The sequence below is a fragment of the Betta splendens genome, chromosome 19 (assembly GCF_900634795.4).
Source record: "Betta splendens chromosome 19, fBetSpl5.4, whole genome shotgun sequence".
In the NCBI taxonomy this organism is placed as follows: domain Eukaryota; kingdom Metazoa; phylum Chordata; class Actinopteri; order Anabantiformes; family Osphronemidae; genus Betta; species Betta splendens.
In genome coordinates, this window is record NC_040898.2 from 16,231,738 (window position 1) to 16,250,942 (window position 19,205).

General features: G+C 47.6%; 3 protein-coding genes across 6 annotated transcripts; 1 reads left to right on the forward strand and 2 right to left on the reverse strand.

The window, feature by feature from the left end:
* Nucleotides 1-336: 336 nt before the first annotated feature.
* On the reverse strand, nucleotides 337-4,650 carry atad1b (ATPase family AAA domain containing 1b). Of its 2 annotated transcripts, none has more exons than XM_029133748.2 (10): nucleotides 4,548-4,650; nucleotides 3,863-4,071; nucleotides 3,524-3,622; nucleotides 3,097-3,217; nucleotides 2,494-2,694; nucleotides 2,309-2,415; nucleotides 2,048-2,137; nucleotides 1,930-1,980; nucleotides 1,677-1,807; nucleotides 337-705 (listed from the first exon to the last, which is right to left on the reverse strand). In XM_029133748.2, the coding sequence occupies exons 2-10, from the start codon at nucleotides 4,034-4,036 to the stop codon at nucleotides 588-590; spliced, it is 1,092 nt and encodes a 363-aa protein (XP_028989581.1). In that variant the 5' UTR covers nucleotides 4,037-4,071; nucleotides 4,548-4,650; the 3' UTR covers nucleotides 337-587. The 2 variants fall into 2 exon arrangements, with proteins under 2 accessions (XP_028989581.1, XP_028989580.1); XM_029133747.3 differs by lacking the exon at nucleotides 4,548-4,650 and adding an exon at nucleotides 4,372-4,533.
* A 2,690-nt stretch (nucleotides 4,651-7,340) lies between these two features.
* ptenb (phosphatase and tensin homolog B) lies at nucleotides 7,341-15,010 on the forward strand. The gene is made up of 9 exons (XM_029133870.3): nucleotides 7,341-8,080; nucleotides 9,108-9,192; nucleotides 9,350-9,394; nucleotides 9,968-10,011; nucleotides 10,348-10,586; nucleotides 10,663-10,804; nucleotides 10,883-11,049; nucleotides 11,135-11,371; nucleotides 11,820-15,010. Exons 1-9 carry the CDS (start codon nucleotides 7,996-7,998, stop codon nucleotides 12,006-12,008), a joined length of 1,233 nt encoding a protein of 410 aa, XP_028989703.1. The 5' UTR covers nucleotides 7,341-7,995; the 3' UTR covers nucleotides 12,009-15,010.
* A 431-nt stretch (nucleotides 15,011-15,441) lies between these two features.
* rnls (renalase, FAD-dependent amine oxidase) lies at nucleotides 15,442-19,166 on the reverse strand. Of its 3 annotated transcripts, none has more exons than XM_055504237.1 (7): nucleotides 18,923-19,166; nucleotides 18,227-18,332; nucleotides 17,999-18,141; nucleotides 17,761-17,919; nucleotides 16,756-16,929; nucleotides 16,491-16,666; nucleotides 15,442-15,822 (listed from the first exon to the last, which is right to left on the reverse strand). In XM_055504237.1, the coding sequence occupies exons 1-7, from the start codon at nucleotides 19,038-19,040 to the stop codon at nucleotides 15,796-15,798; spliced, it is 903 nt and encodes a 300-aa protein (XP_055360212.1). In that variant the 5' UTR covers nucleotides 19,041-19,166; the 3' UTR covers nucleotides 15,442-15,795. The 3 variants fall into 3 exon arrangements, with proteins under 3 accessions (XP_055360212.1, XP_028989705.1, XP_055360213.1); XM_029133872.3 differs by lacking the exon at nucleotides 15,442-15,822 and adding an exon at nucleotides 15,851-16,405 and having other exon boundaries at nucleotides 18,923-19,165; XM_055504238.1 differs by lacking the exons at nucleotides 15,442-15,822; nucleotides 17,761-17,919 and adding an exon at nucleotides 15,851-16,405 and having other exon boundaries at nucleotides 18,923-19,165.
* Between the last annotated feature and the right edge of the window lie 39 nt (nucleotides 19,167-19,205).

The window sequence follows — 19,205 nt, forward strand, 5'->3', positions numbered from 1 at the left end:
GGGGGGAGTTCCGTTAAGATTTAAATGAGTGTCAAAGTAAATGTATCCATGGTCTTTTGATGTTGCACTCAGTTCTGGAACCATATGTTGTTGCTTTAAGAAACAGTCTTTTTGCAGGAGAAGAGTGTCCCTATTCTACTTATCTTAGGGCAGAGTGTCACCAGAAAACAATGTTTTAATACAAGGGTTAACATCACCTCCTGCCCTATATGTACAGTAGAATGTGGATTTATGGACTTGTTCACGCTACACAGACTCAAAGGTTCTGTGATTTAGAAACTCAATTCATTGCTTAATTGGTTCCGTATGTGATTGAATGGTCACAGATGCTGATGGTTCTGAGAACATGTCAGTTTATTTACAGTGGTAATCAGCAGTTAAACAGCAGAAACAAACAACAACAAAGTCAACAACTGGAGCTTCGTGATTTTTTTTTATGTCAAAGGAACTGATTTGGTTTCAGTCCCATGCATCACTGCCAGGATCAGCTGATTTAAATAAAAACAATCAGTGGCACATGTTAAACATGTAAACGAGTCAGAAACCGGCCCAAAGTTGCAGGCTGAGCTCATGGGTCAGGTTCTGGTTCAGTCCAGAGCAGCATGCAGCAGGACCACTCCCCCTGCTGACTTAGATTTCCTCATCTTACCGATCGCCTTCCTGAGGTCAGACTGACAGATCGGACGGATGATGTCATCAGTCGGACTGAAACACAGACAGAGAAGGAAAACATTAAGGCAGATCTGAAACTTTGTTCTAGGTTCCTGCACCTAAAACCAGGTTTTCTGTTCAGTAGAGAGGCATGCAGCACATCACCAGCTACAGGAAACCATCTCCACACCCTGAGGCCAGCAAAGGCCAGGCAGACAACCTTAACAGCTTCTACTGCCAGTTTGAAGAACCCAGCTCACCGTACCCAATCCCACTTGCCGGTAGATCAGGTGCTTCCTGACTGACATTAGGTGAGGCTGGGCAGCATCACATCTGGCACCCACACCATCAGCATGGGCGCACCGCAGGGATGTGTCCTCTCCCCACTGCTCTTCTCCATCTATACCAACGACTGAACCTCACGAGACTCGTCTGTGAAACTCCTGAAGTATGCAGACAACATAACCGTCGTTGGGCTCATCTAGGGTCTAGGGTCCACCATCTCCCAGGACCTGAAGTGGTCCCACCACAGACACTGTCTACAAAAAGGCCCAGCAGAGGTTGTACTTCCTGAGACAGCTCAGGAAGTTCAACCTGCCCCAGGAGCTGCTGACCACCTTCTACAGGGCCATCATCCTGTCTGTCCTCTGCTCCTCCATCACTGTGTGGTTTGGTTCCGCCACCAAACAGGACAAACACTGACTGCTGCGGGTGGTCCGGTCAGCAGAGACGATCATCTGTACTGAGCTTCCTTCTATTGACCACTTGAACCGGCTGTCAGCATCACTGCTGACCCCACAAACATAAATGTGCAATAACCACTGTTGATTGTGACAAGCTGCAGTTTATATTCTTTATTTGTTCATCTTTGTAAATAACTATAATCAAAATTGTAAAAAAAAATTCACAAGCGGGAACCAAGAGTCAGACCACATATAATTCCTTGGTTGTCCTGTGCAAACTTGGCCATTAAAGCTAATTCTGAATCTTTACTCTTCTTCTTTACTTTGTATTAACCAGTTTACCTGTTGCTCTGATTGTGGACAAACTCTCGCACACAGAGTAGTGCGGCATCTCGACACATCTCTCTGAGGTCACTTCCTGAGAAACCATCTGTGTCTTTGGCGACGTCTGAGAGGACGACAGACGAGTCCACCTGCACAGACACATAATAACACAGAATAAGCTAAACTTCAATTAGGTTCATTTAATTACATGCGCTGTCCACATCCAAATTTGTAAAAACAGTGATAATCTGCTAACACTGGTGTGACTCACATTCTCGTTGTCAAGGATCAAAGTGAGGATCTGCTCCCTCTGCTTCTCACTCTGCAGGAGTAAAACATGATAAGTGTCCCCTCGTCACTAATGCTGACTACATCACATTCACACGCACCGGCTGGTTGATGTGGAACCTGGTGGGCATCCTCCTGAGGATGGCAGAGTCCAGGTCCTGAGGACGGTTAGTTGCCCCCATAATGATCACCTACCACAGACAGAGCAGGTTAGTCCTGATGCCAATACTGTGGCTCGGGCCAACTCTAAAAGTCTTTACACGCTGGAGGTGAATCTAAGTCTTTCATAATTACCATAACTTGCCAGTGAACCCTTAGTCTCAGTCTAAGCAGCGGCCTCTGATGCACTGAGCTAAACCCACCTGACAGTGATAGTCGGTGTCCAGTCCGTCCCACAGACTCATAAACTGAGCTTTCATCATGGCCGTGGCTTCATGGTCAGAGCTAGATCGACTCCTCAGGAATGAGTCTGTTGGAACAGGAGGTGTAATCTGACTGACTCAGTCGTAATGTGACACCGATTACTAAAGTGAGGCGTTGATGTTACCGATCTCATCGATGAAGATGATGGACGGCTGCAGCTTCACGGCCAGCGAGAAGACGGCGGCAGCCAGTTTCTGAGACTCTCCGTACCACTTGTCTGTCAACGTGCTTGGCTGCAGGTTGATGAAGCGAAAACCCGCCTCCTTTGCTGTCGCCTTGGCGATCAGTGTTTTGCCGCAGCCAGGGGGCCCATACAGCAGCACGCCTGTTACGATACGATACGACTGAATTTATCCCACAATGGGCAAATTATTTTGTTCGCAGCAGCCACAGACAGTTATCAAAGAACAGCAGTCAAAAACATGACAAAGAGCAGTGACAACACTACTTAACTGTTCAAAAGATACTGTGCAAGACTAACCGTGCAATATGTTGTGCATGTTTACAAAACAAAAATCAACATGGTTGAAAGGTCGGAATGTGAGTGTGCGTATGGGATATTAGATATTGCACGTCTTAAAAAAACAAATACTTAGAATACAAATACATGACAACAGGATGGGAATGTGTGGTGTGTATACTGCCTGCCATCCTTACTGTCTACTCAATGAATAAATGAATGAATGAACCGTGTCTTTAAGTTGACATAAGTCAGTATTTGTCTGACCTTTAGGAGGCTGCAGTAGTCTGGATCCCTGGAACAGGTGTCTTTTCTGCACAGGTAAGATTACTGTTTCCTTTAACTCTGTGATCACCTCATCCAGGCCTGCGATGTCCCTCCAGGTGATCTGCAGACACAGGCTTCTTAAAAACAGCTGTAACGCTAACTGATTCAGAGTTTTGGATTATCGGATTTGGATTATTTTGCTTAATAATAATTTTCTGTTGCCTTTGTTGGTTCTGCTTGAACCCAAGTTGTGGTTTCACAAGGCTCTGTTTTTATATTGAATCCACTAGCTGAGCAGTTGAATATTAGCTGCCAAATATTCTGATCAGGGCTTATGAGCAGGTGTAATCAGTTCATTATATTTCTCTGTTATTTTTTTGTTGTCCTGTCTGTGAATCAGTTCTTCACATTGTGTTGTACATGTCACCTGCATGCTCAGCGGGTCCACCAGGTGAGCAGCGATGCTCATCTCGTACTCAGACAGCTTCACGTTTTTAACTCCGATCTGACGCATCAACTTCTCTGCCTGGAAAACAATGAAAAGGTTTCATTTCATCACATTACCTGCAACTGTCAGACAAATGTCTGGATGTTGCTTTAAACTGTCTTTACTGAATAATATATTTTATGGGTTTAAGTCTGTGTGTTGTAACTGAGGCCTGCTTATATTTTTAACTAGTGATTATTTGACAGAACCGATATGAACGTTCAGAATGAGCCGTTGACTCATTGCTGTCTACAGATCACATGCCTGCAGACTTCTCACCTGTTTCTGAGCCTCCACCTTCTGCTTCCGGGTGGGGTCGATGGCGTCCACCATCCACTTAATGGTGAAGTAAGTGACGGCGCCAAATATGGTGAGACGGAAAAGAAGGCCGATGACCTCGTTCCTGCCCAGAGGACGAGCGATGTTTTCAGTCGGGACCTCCCTCAGTACCATGGTTGGGTCAGCGAGGTCAGGAAACAAACACCAGGCTGCAGACACAATGACACAGAACATCTAGAAGCAGCTGCAGATTTCTGTTTAAAGTCAGTCTGAAAGCTGCTCCTAATGAGTAGTTGCTGTGTCCAGTCACAGTGCCCACTAAATTGTCTTTTAAATTGGGTTTGGTGGATTGCTGAGTAGTTTCATTCTTCGTGAAACCGGATCTAACACAAAATAATAGAAATGTCACTGGTCGTTTCTTCAGCCGAATGTTCGGGGCCCGTTATGACACCACAATTTGGACCCTCCGGTGACAGTTTCATAAAAATGAAAGTATACTTGGGGGCTACCTGCTAACGTTAACATTAGCTTGACCTTCTGGGGCCCCGGCTGTTACAAGGGCGGCTCTTCACCATGTAAATCATCGGAACCCAGCGGCGGTACCGCAGCGACCGCCCATTTAAACCCAAACAAAGAAAAAAGGGTAAACCCTCCGCGTTTTTAGCCAAACGTGACAAAGGCTCACCTCCTGTAGACGCGTTGGGCTGCGGAACCGCTGCTTCTTCTTCTACGGTTTGCAACGACTGGGAGGACCTCTAGACCTCACCACCGCCACCTGCTGCCCGGTTCTGGAAACAGCGCCGTGTCAGGAAACTTTCAGGCTAAAAGTTTCCGCATTCATCTCATTAACTTCATTACTACTGAAGCACAGTTTGAGGCACTTTTCTTCACTTTAACTTTACCTTTTAATGCTGTTTTACTTCTACCACCTTTACTGCATGGATGTGACGACTTGTTATTTCTTAATCTTCTTAAAACCTAATCTAACCTAACAGGCCATCAGCCTGTACAATTTCTCCTCTCTCTGTAAGGTTGGTCTTCTTTATCAGTGCAATACAATCTATCTCTGACTGTGACAGCGATCAAAGTGTGCAAAAGTAAACACTGATGTAATAATGTGTATGGAGCAGCTGTCAGGACACAATGGTTGTTAACAAATGTGAGTTAAATTTCTTTTTTGTTGCCTTTTGTTGTCTTTCTCGTTTTTATTTTTACTAAATGGAATTTTAGATTGTGGCGAAAAAAAATATTTTTAATTTACTTACTTTATACCAAATGAGGCTGTCACTAAATCGATGTAATTATTGTTACTATCAAATTCCTGAGACAGCTCAAGAAGTTCAACCTGCCCCAGGAGCTGCTGACCTTCACCTCACCTTCTACACGGCCATCATGCAGTCTGTCCTCTGCACCTCCATCACTGTGTGGTTTGGTTCAGCCACCAAGCAGGACAGACACAGACTGCAGCGGGTGGTCTAGTCTGAGCTTCCTTCCATTCAACACCTGTACCAGTTCAGATTCAGGAAACGGGCTGTTAGTATCACTGCTGACCACACATACCCAGCACACAAACTGTTTAAAACGTTTTCCGGGCATTTTGAGCTCAGACTCTGGAGAAAGCCTGCTGGCAGCCTGCAAGAGCGACAGCGGCCCATCGGCGGGCCCTGCACCTAAGCCCCTCCCCTCTGGCAGATGCTTTGGAGCTATGGCCACCAGAACCACCGGACACAGTCAGCTTCTTCCCCCAGGCTGTGTCTGAGCTGAGCAAGGTCTAGTGCAATGACCATATGTGACATAGTTGTGCTGTATTTTATGTCAATAATGTATGTAAATAATTGTAATTACGATAAATATGTAAACAATTAATGTTTCATCCATTCTACCAAAGAGTCAGATTGTATCCAATTGCTTCTTTGTCCTGTGCAAACTTGTCTAAAAAAGCTTTATTTGTACTAACACATTTTATTACTTTGTATTAAACTTCGTCTTGTCCTGTAGGGGGCGCTCTAACACAACTAATGAAGACGTACATGTACTGTCTCCATCTCCATGTCAATCACCACCACGGCTTCTTACAGTCGGTGTTTCATTGGGGGAAGGTCGAGCTGATACGGTAAAGCCTGTTGGAGCCGTTTTTTGTCTCTAGCTCATTTAAACGTATTAACCATAGTGAAATATAAGCAGTTACTGGGGCTGCAGGCTCATTATGTAATGTCAGCGGGACCCTTTTGGGCGCCAGGTTTGAGTCTTTTCCCGCGAAAAAAAAAACGTTTCTGGGCTTCCATGAAACAATTTGTGAAAACGGGGCATAATGCAATTGCTACTTGGCAACCCTGTGTGCTGACAGGAGGAGCTCGGTCCAGATAGAACGGGTAGCTCCTAACCAGCTAACTGTTAGCCTCGTCAAGTCAGACACAGTAACGCAATAGAACGTACTAAGATTATAAAAATAAAGCAAAAGTAAGTAACCAGGTCGAAGTTCAGATGTAAAATAAAAGGTCCACATGAAATGATTGCCCAAAAGCTGGCCATTAATGAACCCATGAATGTCATGTTTTAACAGCATCACTTAATATCACGTAATACTACCAACACGGCATAGGAGGAGAGAACGTCGTCATCTTCCTCCTACATCGAGCTCTTTCTCACCTGGAGAAACCCGGCAGCTCCGTGAGGATCATATTCTGTGATTTCTCCAGTGCCTTCAACACCATCCAGCCGGTGCTTCTGAAACACAAACTGGAGGAGGCTGGTGTTGACCTTTATCTGACGGAGTGGATCATGGACTACCTCACAAACAGGCCTCAGTTTGTGAGAGCCAGCGACTGTGTGTCTGACACTCTGACCTGCAGTGTGGGGCCCCACAGGGGACTGTACTGGCCCCTTCCTCCTCACCCTCTACACGTCAGACTTCAGACACAACACGGACAGCTGTGTTCTGCAGAGGTTCTCTGATGACTCTGTGGCAGTCTGCTGTCACCTCTTGTTGCACATCCAGGGAAAGGACATTGAGAGTGGACTCTTACAAGTACCTGGGTGTGCATCTGAACCATTAACTGGACTGGACTCATAACACGGAGTCATAAGGGACAGGAAGAGACTGGACAGGGTCACCAACAAGTCCAGCTCTGTCCTGGGCTGCACTCTGGACACGGTGCAGGAGGTGGTGAGAGAAGGCTGAACCCACATCCATCCTGGACCAGGACTCTCACCCACTGGGTGCAGCTTCAGACTGATCCACCCTCGCTGTGTGAAGGAGAGACATCGCAGATCTTTCCTACCTGCTGCTGTCAGACTGTACAATGGCAACTGTTAACTGCATTTGCTCTGTTTATGGAAGTGTTTGTATGGTTTCACACTGTTTTCTGTCCTCTGGCTTTTATAAGGTGCAGTTTCCCCACTGTGTTACTAATAAAGGCATTCTTCTTATTGTTGTTAATGCTGTTTTCATCAACAAAAAACAACGGCACGACAGAGCAGCCCGCGGAGATTTACTTTGAAGAGACATGCCGGATGTGGCGTGACAACATTGCGTCCGCCTTCTCAGTCGTGACTCGCTCCAGCGGCGCTGTGTCGGTGTGTTTCTCCGCTTGAAACCTCCTCGGAGAGAATTTCTCTCCGCTCATCTGCTTCCAATCACGGCGTCTCTGCCGCACACCGAGACCGGGAGCAGTCCAACTGGATCTGTCCGACGTCTGAAGAGTCGGGACTTCGCCGAGCGTCACACCGCGGATGGTTTTGTGTCCAGGCGTGGGACCTGGAAGCCCGGGCCCGCAGTGCGAGCAGGGAGGAGGCCCCGACGCCCCCTTGGTTTGACCCAGAAAACAGCACCGACGGCCGGGCTGCCTGTCAACTAGCAGGCCGGCTAGCCTGTGGCCGCAGCGGCGCTTGCGGGGTAGCCCCCGAGGAGGACCGCTAATTGGACCGGACAGCTCTGCCCCTTTGAACCCATATGTGCTGCCGCTGTGGGTCTTAAGGATCTGCTCCGCGCTTAAAGCGCACGTCTGGACCTCGGGGAGCTGGTGGCGCTCCCCGGCAGCCGGACCGTGGAGGCTCCGGAGCACGGACGCAGGATCACGGGCGCTCTCTCCGGACTCTCTCATAACTTCTCTCACCTGACTGAGACGCCGATCATGGCGGCCCTAACGCTGCTGAAGAAGACGGTGAGCCGGAACAAAAGGCGGTACCAGGAGGACGGCTTCGACCTGGACCTGACCTGTATCCTTACTGCAGCAGAGCCGCTCGGCTAGCGCTAACTTGTTCGCGTCCTGACGTTAGAAGTGCGCTAATGTAAAGCCGTTGTTGGCGTCGCCGCTCACATGCGGTTCTTTGAGCTGCTGTTCGCACCTGAGTGATGCTCACCGGTAACCGACGGCACCGTGCATCAAACTATTTACCTTTACAAGCCGCTGTGTTCGAGGACTGAGCCTGTGGACAGTTAACACTGGTGAAACAAATTCACAACAGTAGACATTTTACGAATCCCAGTATAAACCGTTTAAACAGTTTTAATTGCGTTATTCTGAGGCTTGTCTGTTCCACGCAGTAACATGTTTGAGGTTAATCGTCTAATTGAAATGGGCCTTTTGGTTCTTAGTTCGTCTGTTTCGGTTCTTCGAGTTGCTACCGTTTTCTGCGTCTTCAATGAAACGACCTTCTTTTTGTTTGTCGACCCGGTGCCGTTGAAGATTTCCACGGTTCCGTGACCATGTTTGTGAGTGTTTTTCTGCCGTTAGCAGGTGCTAGCATGCTAAGCTAACAGGGGTGTCAGTGTTGTTGCATCAGCAGCAGCTGCAACACCTGAAAAAATTCGAAAGACAAACGTGAACAAACCGGAATCGCATCTGGAACCAGGTCAGATGCAGCGTTAATAAATTGAAATAGACGGTCCGGTTCCGACCTTTAGGCTCCCCATTTTCATTTTCCTTAATGCGACGTCAAACTGAAAGTGCGGATTCTGGACTGTTTGTTCTGGTCATTTAACCTGCTGAGGTTAATGAAACCGATCCGTCTGGTGCTAGCATGGTTCTGCTCGGCCCGAAACGTGAACATGTGACACGTACAATTATAAAGGTCATATCGACTGCAGTGAGCGGCCCTGGTACCGATGCTGAACTGACGGGTCAGCTCTGCTCTGTGACCATCACCTCATCCTTCAGTGACTCTGGTGTTTTCTATGCTTTTAATGTTAAGCAGAGGTTTTCTGCTGAGCTCAAGTCACTGACGGATTCTTAACGCCCACCAGACATTTATCCCAACATCATAGCGATGGGTTTCCCTGCTGAGCGGCTGGAGGGCGTTTATAGGAACAACATTGATGACGTTGTTCGGTAAGAGTTCACTCTGTTTGATCCCTGATCCAGTTTGAGATGTTCAGACCCAGTGGTCGACCTGGTCAACCCACAACCTGGGCCAGAAGTAATTACATGCTTTCAGTTTGAATCCTGTTAGTTTCATTGTTGAACATTAACAGTTTGTCTGTTTCAGATTTTTAGACTCGAAGCACAAGAATCACTATAAGATCTACAACTTGTAAGTTCTGCCTATGTGTCTGTCTGTATGTGTGTTTACCTGTGTGTCTGTCATCAACTCTGTCATCAGGCCTGCTTTTGTGTGGTTCTGGTGGATATTGTGACAGACTTGTCTACATGGACTGTTGAACAGAACAGAACAGGTGTAGCTGTCCTATTCTGTAGTGTTGTCTATCTGTGCTGCATCCTCAGGTCAACAGAACCTGCCAGGCTGAGGTTCCCCATCGTCCCCAGCTAGGCTCAGTGTTTGATGTTGTTTTCCTCTTAGTTACTGTTGATTGTTCCTAAAACTGCTTCATTTGTCTCATGGAAACATAATAACAAGAACAAAGTATCTGTCAGCATGTGGGCCCATGTTCATCTCCATCCTGTGCTGGACTTCTGTTCTGGTGCTGACAGATGCAACAATCTGTTTTAGTCATGAACTAAACGCATCAAAGAGAATCAGGAAAATGAGTCGTGGAGCCTTTATTTGTTAAGAGACAAGTTCAAAGTCAGAGGACTCAACACTATGTTCCACAGAGACTCGGGTCCAGTCACGGCACCGTGGTAACAGCTGTCTGTCTATCCACAGATGTGCAGAGCGACATTACGACACAGCAAAGTTCAACTGTCGAGGTAAGAGGACGCCCACGAATGAAGGTTCTACTCGTCTGGTTTACTGCAGAATCAGAAGCACCTGATGAGCGACAGCTCTTAGAATTACGTGGTGCTGATGTAGTTCCTCTTGTGATCTCAGGTTCTGGATCACGACTGATGCCTTAAACTCTTTCTCCATGAATGACTCTGGTCTTAAATACTCAAACTGATCAGCTGTTCTCAGTTATAGGCACTGAGCTTTAATATCTGGAACCATCAGGATTTCATTCTTCTGTCATCTGGCCGTTTGTTACTGGCTGAGACGCGGCGCCAGCTTTAGATTCCGCAGGTGACAGCCTCCCGTCTCTCTCACAGTTGCTCAGTACCCGTTCGAGGACCACAACCCGCCCCAGCTGGAGCTGATCAAGCCGTTCTGCGAGGACCTGGACCACTGGCTGAGCGAGGACGAGCAGCACGTCGCCGCCATCCACTGCAAAGCTGGGAAAGGTAGAACGGGGGTGATGATCTGCGCCTACCTGCTGCACCGGGGCAAGTTCCAGGAGGCGCAGGAGGCTCTGGACTTCTACGGGGAGGTCCGCACCCGCGACAAGAAGGTAAGAGAAGCCTGTCCTCGGTACCAGTCCTTCATAAGGCGTAGACGGGCCTGTACAGAGTGATTGATGTGTGCAGGGTGTGACCATCCCCAGTCAGCGGCGCTACGTCGTCTACTACAGCTTCCTGCTCAGGAATCAGCTCCTGTACAAACCGGTGGCCGTGCTCTTCCATAAGATGCTGTTCGAAACCATCCCCATGTTCACCGGAGGCACCTGTAGTAAGTTCTGTCCCGATCACATGCCATCGTAGAGTCCTGGACGAGTACGTGGGTAAACTGTTTGTGTTTGTGGTGCAGACCCTCAGTTTGTGGTTTACCAGCTGAAGGTGAAGATCCACACGTCCAACCCTGCTCACACCCGCAGGGAAGACAAGCTGATGGTCTTTGAATTCCCTCAGCCGCTTCCTGTGTGCGGAGACATTAAGGTGGAGTTTTTCCACAAGCAGAACAAGATGATGAAGAAGGTGAGGATGAGTCGAGGCTCAGGTCGGGGACCAGGCTGACCCGTTCAGTCTCGTTACAACTGGTCTTGTACGTGTCCCCCTCCAGGATAAGATGTTCCACTTCTGGGTCAACACCTTCTTCATCCCGGGGCCAGAGGAAAACCCAGACAAACTGGAAAACGGCAGCGCTGGGACGCTGCAGGAAGTGGACAGAACACATCAGAACCCGGGGACGATGGGAGAGACTAATGACAGAGACTACCTGGTTCTGACTCTGACCAAGAATGACCTCGACAAGGCCAATAAGGACAAGGCCAACAAGAACTTCTCCCCAAACTTCAAGGTAAACACTCTGCTGATACTTTACAGCACTAGGCGTTTAGTGGTCGGTACCGATTAAATTCTGTTGGACTCTATTTTCTCGCACAGCAAAAAAAATGCAACTTCTAGTTTTCTTCAGTCAGTTTTAGTCGGATCTAGTTTCTGTCTGTTTTCCTCTAAGTTGTGAAGGTCAGTTGTATCCTCATGGCTGTTAATGCTCCTTCACAGCTGCTCATCACTTTTGTTCCAGGTTGAAGTGAGACAAGGTATTTTTGGCTTTTTACTGAAGCACGTCTGTGGTGAAAGTAGGTACCGGCCCAGAAGCAGCGGGACGTGTGACCTGTTTACCTCAGATTGCTTAATCCCCCGTTCATGTGCTTTAGAAATGACGTTGGCAGGTCCAGGTCCAAACCCGTTCATGTTCTGGTTCCAAATCTTTTATCTATTTAGTTTATCCCTCTCTGTTGCAGGTGAAGCTGTTTTTCACCAAGACGGTGGAGGAAGGAGCGAACTGTGACACGAGCAGCACGTCGGCCTCAGTGACGCCGGACGTCAGTGACAACGAACCGGATCCCTACCACTACTCCGACACCACGGACTCGGACCCGGAGAACGAGCCATTTGAAGACGACCACCACAATCAGATCACAAAAGTCTGACACAAAATGCCCTCACACACGTATATATATTATACAGTATGTATGTAAGTATGTATGTATACACTCATGATGCCCAAACTGAGAGTGGTTGGACAGAGCTTGGATCTGAAGGTGACTCCTCCCCATCACACCTGGACAATCACGACGTGACGGACTCAGTCAAAGGAGCAAACCCTGAATTCACACGAACTGACAGATGAGTAGACTTCAGTGGCCAGTGTTGGATAAGGTCCCTGTAGGTCCCCCAGTCCCTTCCTTCCTTTTGGACCGGAACCTCGGCCTGGTCATGCTTCAGGCCTCTACTCTTCTGTGTATGGACGGCACCACTTTAAGCTTGAGTTGCGTTCTGTAGGTGTTTTTTTGAAAATCAGGTGATGACCCAGACGTTGCATCAAGGTTATTATTTTATTTGAAGGAGTAGTCAGTGGAACAAACCCTCCTGTGGTGAGTTCAAAGGAAACTTTGTGTTTGTGTAAAGGTTAGAACACGGGTTCAGAACCGTGGCAGCTTTTATTGAGGAAGCTTTCAGTTTCAAAAGTATTTTCTTTGAATACATTTCTGGACACGTTTTTTTTTTTTTTCTCTCAACCTGGTCTTCAAAAGCCAACCGGTTCAGGTCTAAACCCAGCCGGAGGCAGGCCGGTCCAGGCTGAACAAAGAGAAGCAACAGCTTGTTGGAGTTTGACAGTGATGAGGAGGAACCAGGATTGTTCCGTTCTGTCCTGTCCTGCTGACGGCAGGGATCTGCTCTCACTCGGTTACAGAGGATGTACTTTATTATACTCTGACCTATATCAATCATTAAGCTAAACAATAACAAGCAAACTACACACAGTATAACCTCCCTTCACACCCACACTAGCACCCCCTGGGAGTTGCTTTGTTTTAGGAAGTCCGCTCTGTCGGCAGATGCCCGCTTGCTTCACGTTGGTGCTGATTTTGTTGGAAGTTGGAAGATCCAGTCCTTTGATACAGCTGCTGGTTTAGCAGCTTCTCTACATTCGGGTCAGAACCTGGTGTTGATTCATGGCAGATTACTGGACCACAGCTGTTCTTTATTTCCAGTGTCTTTGTTTACCAACAGGATGGGTTTTTAAGTCCAAAGTTTGTGGACTGGCACTTCAAAGTTAACTCAAAGACGCGACAAACCGACCTTGCAGTCGGTCTGAATCGACTTCCTCTACGTCCGAGTCAGATTTTAGGTAGAAGGTGCAGGTCGTAGTGCATGTTTAATCCTGTGCTAGTTCATGGTCCCGAGTTAGGGTTGCTTCTGTATGAACCTGCAGGAACATGAGAACTAGGATGTACCCGGTGGAAGCACAAAGTAATGAGGTTCTGTTAGGAACTGAGCAGGAGTCAAATGGCTCGTGTGGGTCTCAGCCGGTGGTGAGTGGGGAATGGCTTCGTGGCTCATCCAGACATAAGGGATGAAATGTTTGCAGACGTGGATCTATGTGGACTTTGTTACTAGACTGTTAACAACATTGTTGGTGCTGTGCACTCGCTCTCGACGCCCCTACTTCCTGGGTGCTCTCGTGTTTCTAAACGGCTGCTGGGTCCGTTGGGTCCTAGGTGCTAAGCTGAGGCTGTTGTCCATCTGTGGTGCTGTGTCCACAAGCTCATCAACAGGCGGTCTGTGGCATTAGGTGCTGTCACTGGCCTCCACCTGCTCACACGCTACCGCCAGGTCCTCCGTTGGTTGGATCCATGAAGGAAACATGTCAGATGGCAAACCTGGTGTCTTGGCGGACGGCAGTAGTGAATGATCAGGTTCCAGGTCTGAGGCCGAGGTGCTGCTCACGTCTATGGCTGTTTCAGGTGCTCTATCGTTTCCTTTGCCATTATACAGTTCTGGTCCAACTCCAGGTAGGTCAGATGCATGTGGGCAATTTGGACTACACTGTAAAGATGTTTGTGCCAGATTAGATAGAAACTCCAGGCAGCGAATACTCCCCAGACCCAGAACCTTCGGTAAGGGTTCTAGTGAGTTCTTGAACCCAGTTATCCAATACCAATGCTTGTCACCAGAAAAAACTGGATGCTGCAGAACCTGAACCTTCCACCTTTAAGTTGGTGACAACTAAGATCCGTGACAGTCAGTTTTCCTCAGAAGTTTGTGACGTTTGAATGTGTTTGTCTGAAGAAATGTTGGAAGCTAAAGCTCTGGGAGGTGAGTTTTATGGACATGAACAGTTGTGTTTAGCCAGTCAGACAAGTTCCCCTCTACCAACCTGCCAAAATAAGTCCAATGTTAGCGAAGGAAGCTGAGTCTAAGTTCTGCCTTAAGGTGTGGTAACGTTCCTACAGGTCCAGTGAGAGGACGGGTCATCATAGGCTGTTACACTCATATAGCAAACGTTTACAGCATCAGATCTGCCCTCTTCAACGGTGGAAGGTAACAGACGACACATCCTCGGTTTCAGGCTGACGCAGACAAACCTGTGGTTTCCAGCTAATCTCATCAGATGGGTAGCTAGATGGGTTACGTCCTAACAGTCTGAGGCTAAAGCTAACAGGTCCTTTAGTGAAAGTCATAATCATCAGTTGTGATGTTTTTGTATTGCAATGTAGAGCAACTTAGTCCCAGTGTATGAAGAATGTAAAGGCTTATTTCACTGTATCATGGTTCTGTTCAGCTGCTCAGCAAATACACTCAGTGGCGTTTGCTTCAAAGACAAAATCTTTTGGGGCGACACGAGATTCTGTGTCTCAGGAACATGGACTGGAGCTTTGACCTGATGAAGATCAGAACTGAACCAAACGTCCGACTGGACCTGAGGCTTCAGCTGTTGGAGAAGTCCATCGTGGTTTTATCAGGTCTTCATCCTGTTTCTCACTCGGCCCTCGTGTGACGGATTACTCCCGGTATCTACTTGGCTTGTGTCACCACAGAAGATATTTCATGTTAATCTTCCCCTGCCCCACTTCTTTTATTCTCTTCCTACTTGTTTTATATGGAAATAAAAACACTGTAAAGGTGAATAAACTATTTATAAACAGCAGCTTGTCTGAGTTTTAGTTCTTTTAGGACTAAACCACAACCTTTACCTAACTACCCAAACAGAGCTAAGTTGGAACATCAATTTACTGGCTGTGGCCTTAGTCCAAACCGTGAGAACCAGATCAACCTCGTACCAAACGCTTCTTTCCCAGCGTGTGGAGGCTAAATACTCTCTGCTGCTGTGGTGGGAGCAGTCGTCCCATCCCGACGTGGCTCCTGATGAGCTCACCTGAACCCAGGACCTTCACCACTCAGAGTCTGACTTTACTTAGAGCCAGGTCTCTGTTGACCCTCAGTGATATGGTATGTCTAGTTAGTGAATATGTGTAATACCAGGATTAATTGAGGCTCCACAAATGAAACCTCTGCTGATTAAGATCCTCAAAACAAACTAACCTTTAAACCTCTCTGTCTCATCACTGCAGAAACGGCTGACTTCATTTTTTTTATTTTTATCGGTGACTTGGCAGAAATTATAATCACTTCCCCCACAATGCACTGCAGCAGCAGAAGCAAGCCCTCTGCAACGACTGGAGAACAGGCAAGCAGAAATTAGGTCATCCACACTCTGAGCCTTGTGGGCACCGAACCATAACTAATTCTGTCTTATCTGCTTCTATAAAAAGATCAAAGAAAGAGTAAAGCTGCAGCGGATCCACAAACCAGCAGCTCTGCAGCTTCTCCGCTCACAGCAGCGTTAGATTCTACTTTATCCAATAACAGAAGTCAGTCCGTGGGTCTGATGTTACAACGTTGACGTCCTCCACAGCGTCTGTCACGACACACCTAGAAACTTTCATCTCCTGTAGTCAGCTGTGAAACACATGACTCAACTCTGCCATCAGTTAATCAAAGTTTTAATTAAGCCTGGTTTTAATTACACAGTTAATCAAATGTAACCAGAGCTTTTAACTCTGTTAAACCTGAATAACTCGCATTTACAGTATAAGACGAGATATGTCTGTCATCATTGTGTTGTGGTTTGCTTGTCCCCTTTCTGTCTGTTGTGTTGATATTAATCAAAAGTAGGTAAAGCAAGTTGCCTCTAGGATTAAAAAAGTGTGTTGAATCTGGACTCTTATTAAAACGTAATGTTGAGCCAGGTGTAAGTTGCATGCTTCATAGCTGATGGTAAAAGCAGGTGAACCAGGTTCCTATTACGTCTCAAGACACAAACATCTAAATGATAAAATATTCACACGTCTGTATGTGTGTGTGTGTGTGTGAGACGCTCAGATCCTGCTCACAGCTGGTCCTTCAGCACACTGAGCATGCTCAATGCAGACTCCACGCAGCCGTCAAAGTTGGAATGGCTGAATGCGTCTCCGCCGCAGACAAGCAGTGGCTTTTCCAGGATGGTCATGTGACCCGGACTGTCTGGGACAGAGGTCAGTACCTGAAGGGGGGACCAGCCGGATCAGGTATCAGCGCTCCCTCTGAGAAGCTCAGGCTCAGTGGGATGTTAGCGTGTGGTGACTCACCTGGGAGTACCTCCATTTGTGACACTTGATGCTCATTGGTTGAGGCAGATCTGGGAGCAGCCTGTAGAGCTCCTGGAGTATGACCGGCTGGATGTCTTCCTTGTCCCGGTCCAGATGCTCCAGACCGAACTGGACACTGGTATGGACGACGAGGGACGGACCTCGACCAGAATCAGCTGAATGACACACATTCAGGGAGATTCGTGTTATAGAGTTGTCTGACAGAAGCAAAGGTTCTGGTTCTACTTACCCATGCTGAACTAACCTGTGTTGCGTCTACGGGACTCGACTGTGATGTAGCGGATGCAGGAGTTGTGGGTCACATATCGGGCCGCCCAGGGAAACCCAAACGCCACGTCAGGAGAGTAGAAGAGAGCCACAGCGAAGCGAGAGGAGTACACGACGCGTTCCAAGTTCTGCTTCTGCTGGACAGACAGCACTGACAGAAACTCCGGGTCATTGGTGTCAGGAAACAGAAAGTTCTGATGATGGTGAACTAATACAATCTAATTGTAGTTGGATTGGGTCAGAGTGGTGCAGCTGCTCTGTTCTGGTACTGGTGGCAGTCTCAACTGAAACATCAAAGTCTTGAGTCCAACCTTTCCTGGTTTCTCTGTTTGTTTGTTTTTTCAAGTTAACTGCAAAATAAAATCCATAAAGTAACGACTAGGTTTAATGCGTGGAACTGAAATACCTCCTAAATAAAGAGAGCTGTGTTTACTGGCTCAGATGTGTCTCAGTCCGACTCAGACTGGACCAGCAGAACTATGCTGCAAAGGCTGACTAATAATAACCTGAGTGTGTATGTACAGAGGAAATGGGCGCTGTCCCCCATCGACCAATCCCAGCAGCCGAAGATGACATCATCCCTTAGAAAAGGACACACATGTAGAGACCTCATCCAAGAACACACACTTGTTCTTCCTGACATGAGGGGACCATGACCGAACGACCTAAGTTCTGGGGGAGGTGTCGTCCTGAGTGACACCACTGATAGAAACATGCTGAGATGAATAAGTGAACATGAAGCGATGGCAATGCTGTGGCAGCAGCTGGCTTAGTTCTGCTGCCTCCGTGTGGTCCTACATTGGTGCTGCAGCTCCACCAGTACAGACGGACAGAGACAGGTCTTAAGACCAGCGTCATCCAGTACCACTGCTTTATACTGTAACAGGAGCTCAGTCCCACCAAATGTTGGCCTGGTACCACAGGAACCGTTTCTACTGTTCACGAGCTGCTTTGTCCATCACACGTCAGAGTCTGAACTCACATGGTACGAGGTCTCCCTGCAGCTGCAGGATCTGAGGGACCGGCATCGTTAGGATGACAGCATCAAATGTCTCGCTGTCCCCCACCTTCTTCTGAACTTCCCACGACGCACCACGGCGGAAGAGAGCAGTCACATGATGCTCAAAGAACAAATCAGCTCCTTACAAACAGAAGCAAACTTTTCAGAGGACGAAGCGTTGTCACGACAGGTTCACTGTGACACTCAGGTGAGTGTTTACCTGACTGAGACAGGAAGTATTTGACCACACTGCTCATGCCCAGTGGCGTCACATAGTTGGTGTCTCCATGGTTCTGCCTGGCACCTTCCATCAGACCACGGAGAGGCTGCAGGATGCCGGAGGACAACAGCTCTGAGTAGAAGCTGGAAAACAGTCAAATGTTAATGATGCCGGGTCAGGGGCCAAGATCACACCAAGTCAGAAAGACAAACGAACAGGTGGACTTACCTGTGGTGGGACAGAGCATACGCTGGGGTCACAGTGATGTACTGAGCTCCAAGATCAGCTGAGTGAGAGGAAGAGTCTGGAGAACGGGTGGTGCACATCCTGCCGCCTGCGACAGAGACAACAAGCATCATCATCATCACCACCACTGTCACCACAGCCACCACCATCATCATCCTCACCAACACCACCACCATCATCATCATAACCACCAACACCCCCACCACCACCATCACCACCATCATCATCATCATCACCACCACCACCACCATCAGACCCTTCATTTCACCACTCAAAACTGTCTTACAGTAAATACAGATTTCATAATGAAGCTCTGATAAGTTCCAGGCTCTGCAGGACAGTCCAAATACAGGCCTGTTTATTCAGAATTCATCTATTACTGTGACCCAAAGAGAAGCTGGCTCCGTCGGATTTGGTGTTCTATAGAATTCTGGATGGTTGTGTTGTTATGCTGTAAGGTTAAATTTATGATGAACCTGTGCTTTAATAAACTGGACTGAAGTCAGAGCACAAACCCAAAACTGTGTCAAAGTTGAGATTTTATTGGAATTGAGTTAGATTTTTTAGAACTGAATTTCATGGGATGTGTTCCGGTGCTGACCCAGTCTTCATTCCAGTTATGAGGCTGCGACGTTCGAACCTTATATTCATGTTCTGGGCTGACTCGGGCGGACTCACCGGCTCCTCTCGCTTTGTCCCAGACCACTACGTGCACCCCACTCTGCAGCTCCCTTCTCAACAGACATGCGCACAAGCTGCCTGTCAGCCCAGATCCGACTATCAGAACTCGGGGCATTCTGTGGCCAACCGATCCAGACCGGCGGGTCTTCGGGTCTAGAACAACATGTCTAGGTTATAAACCAAAGAGCACAAGACGGTGGACCGAAAAACTACCCCGGAGACGGAAAACCCGGAAAACGGGACATCCGGCAGATTTTCAAAATAAGAAAATATTTAGGGA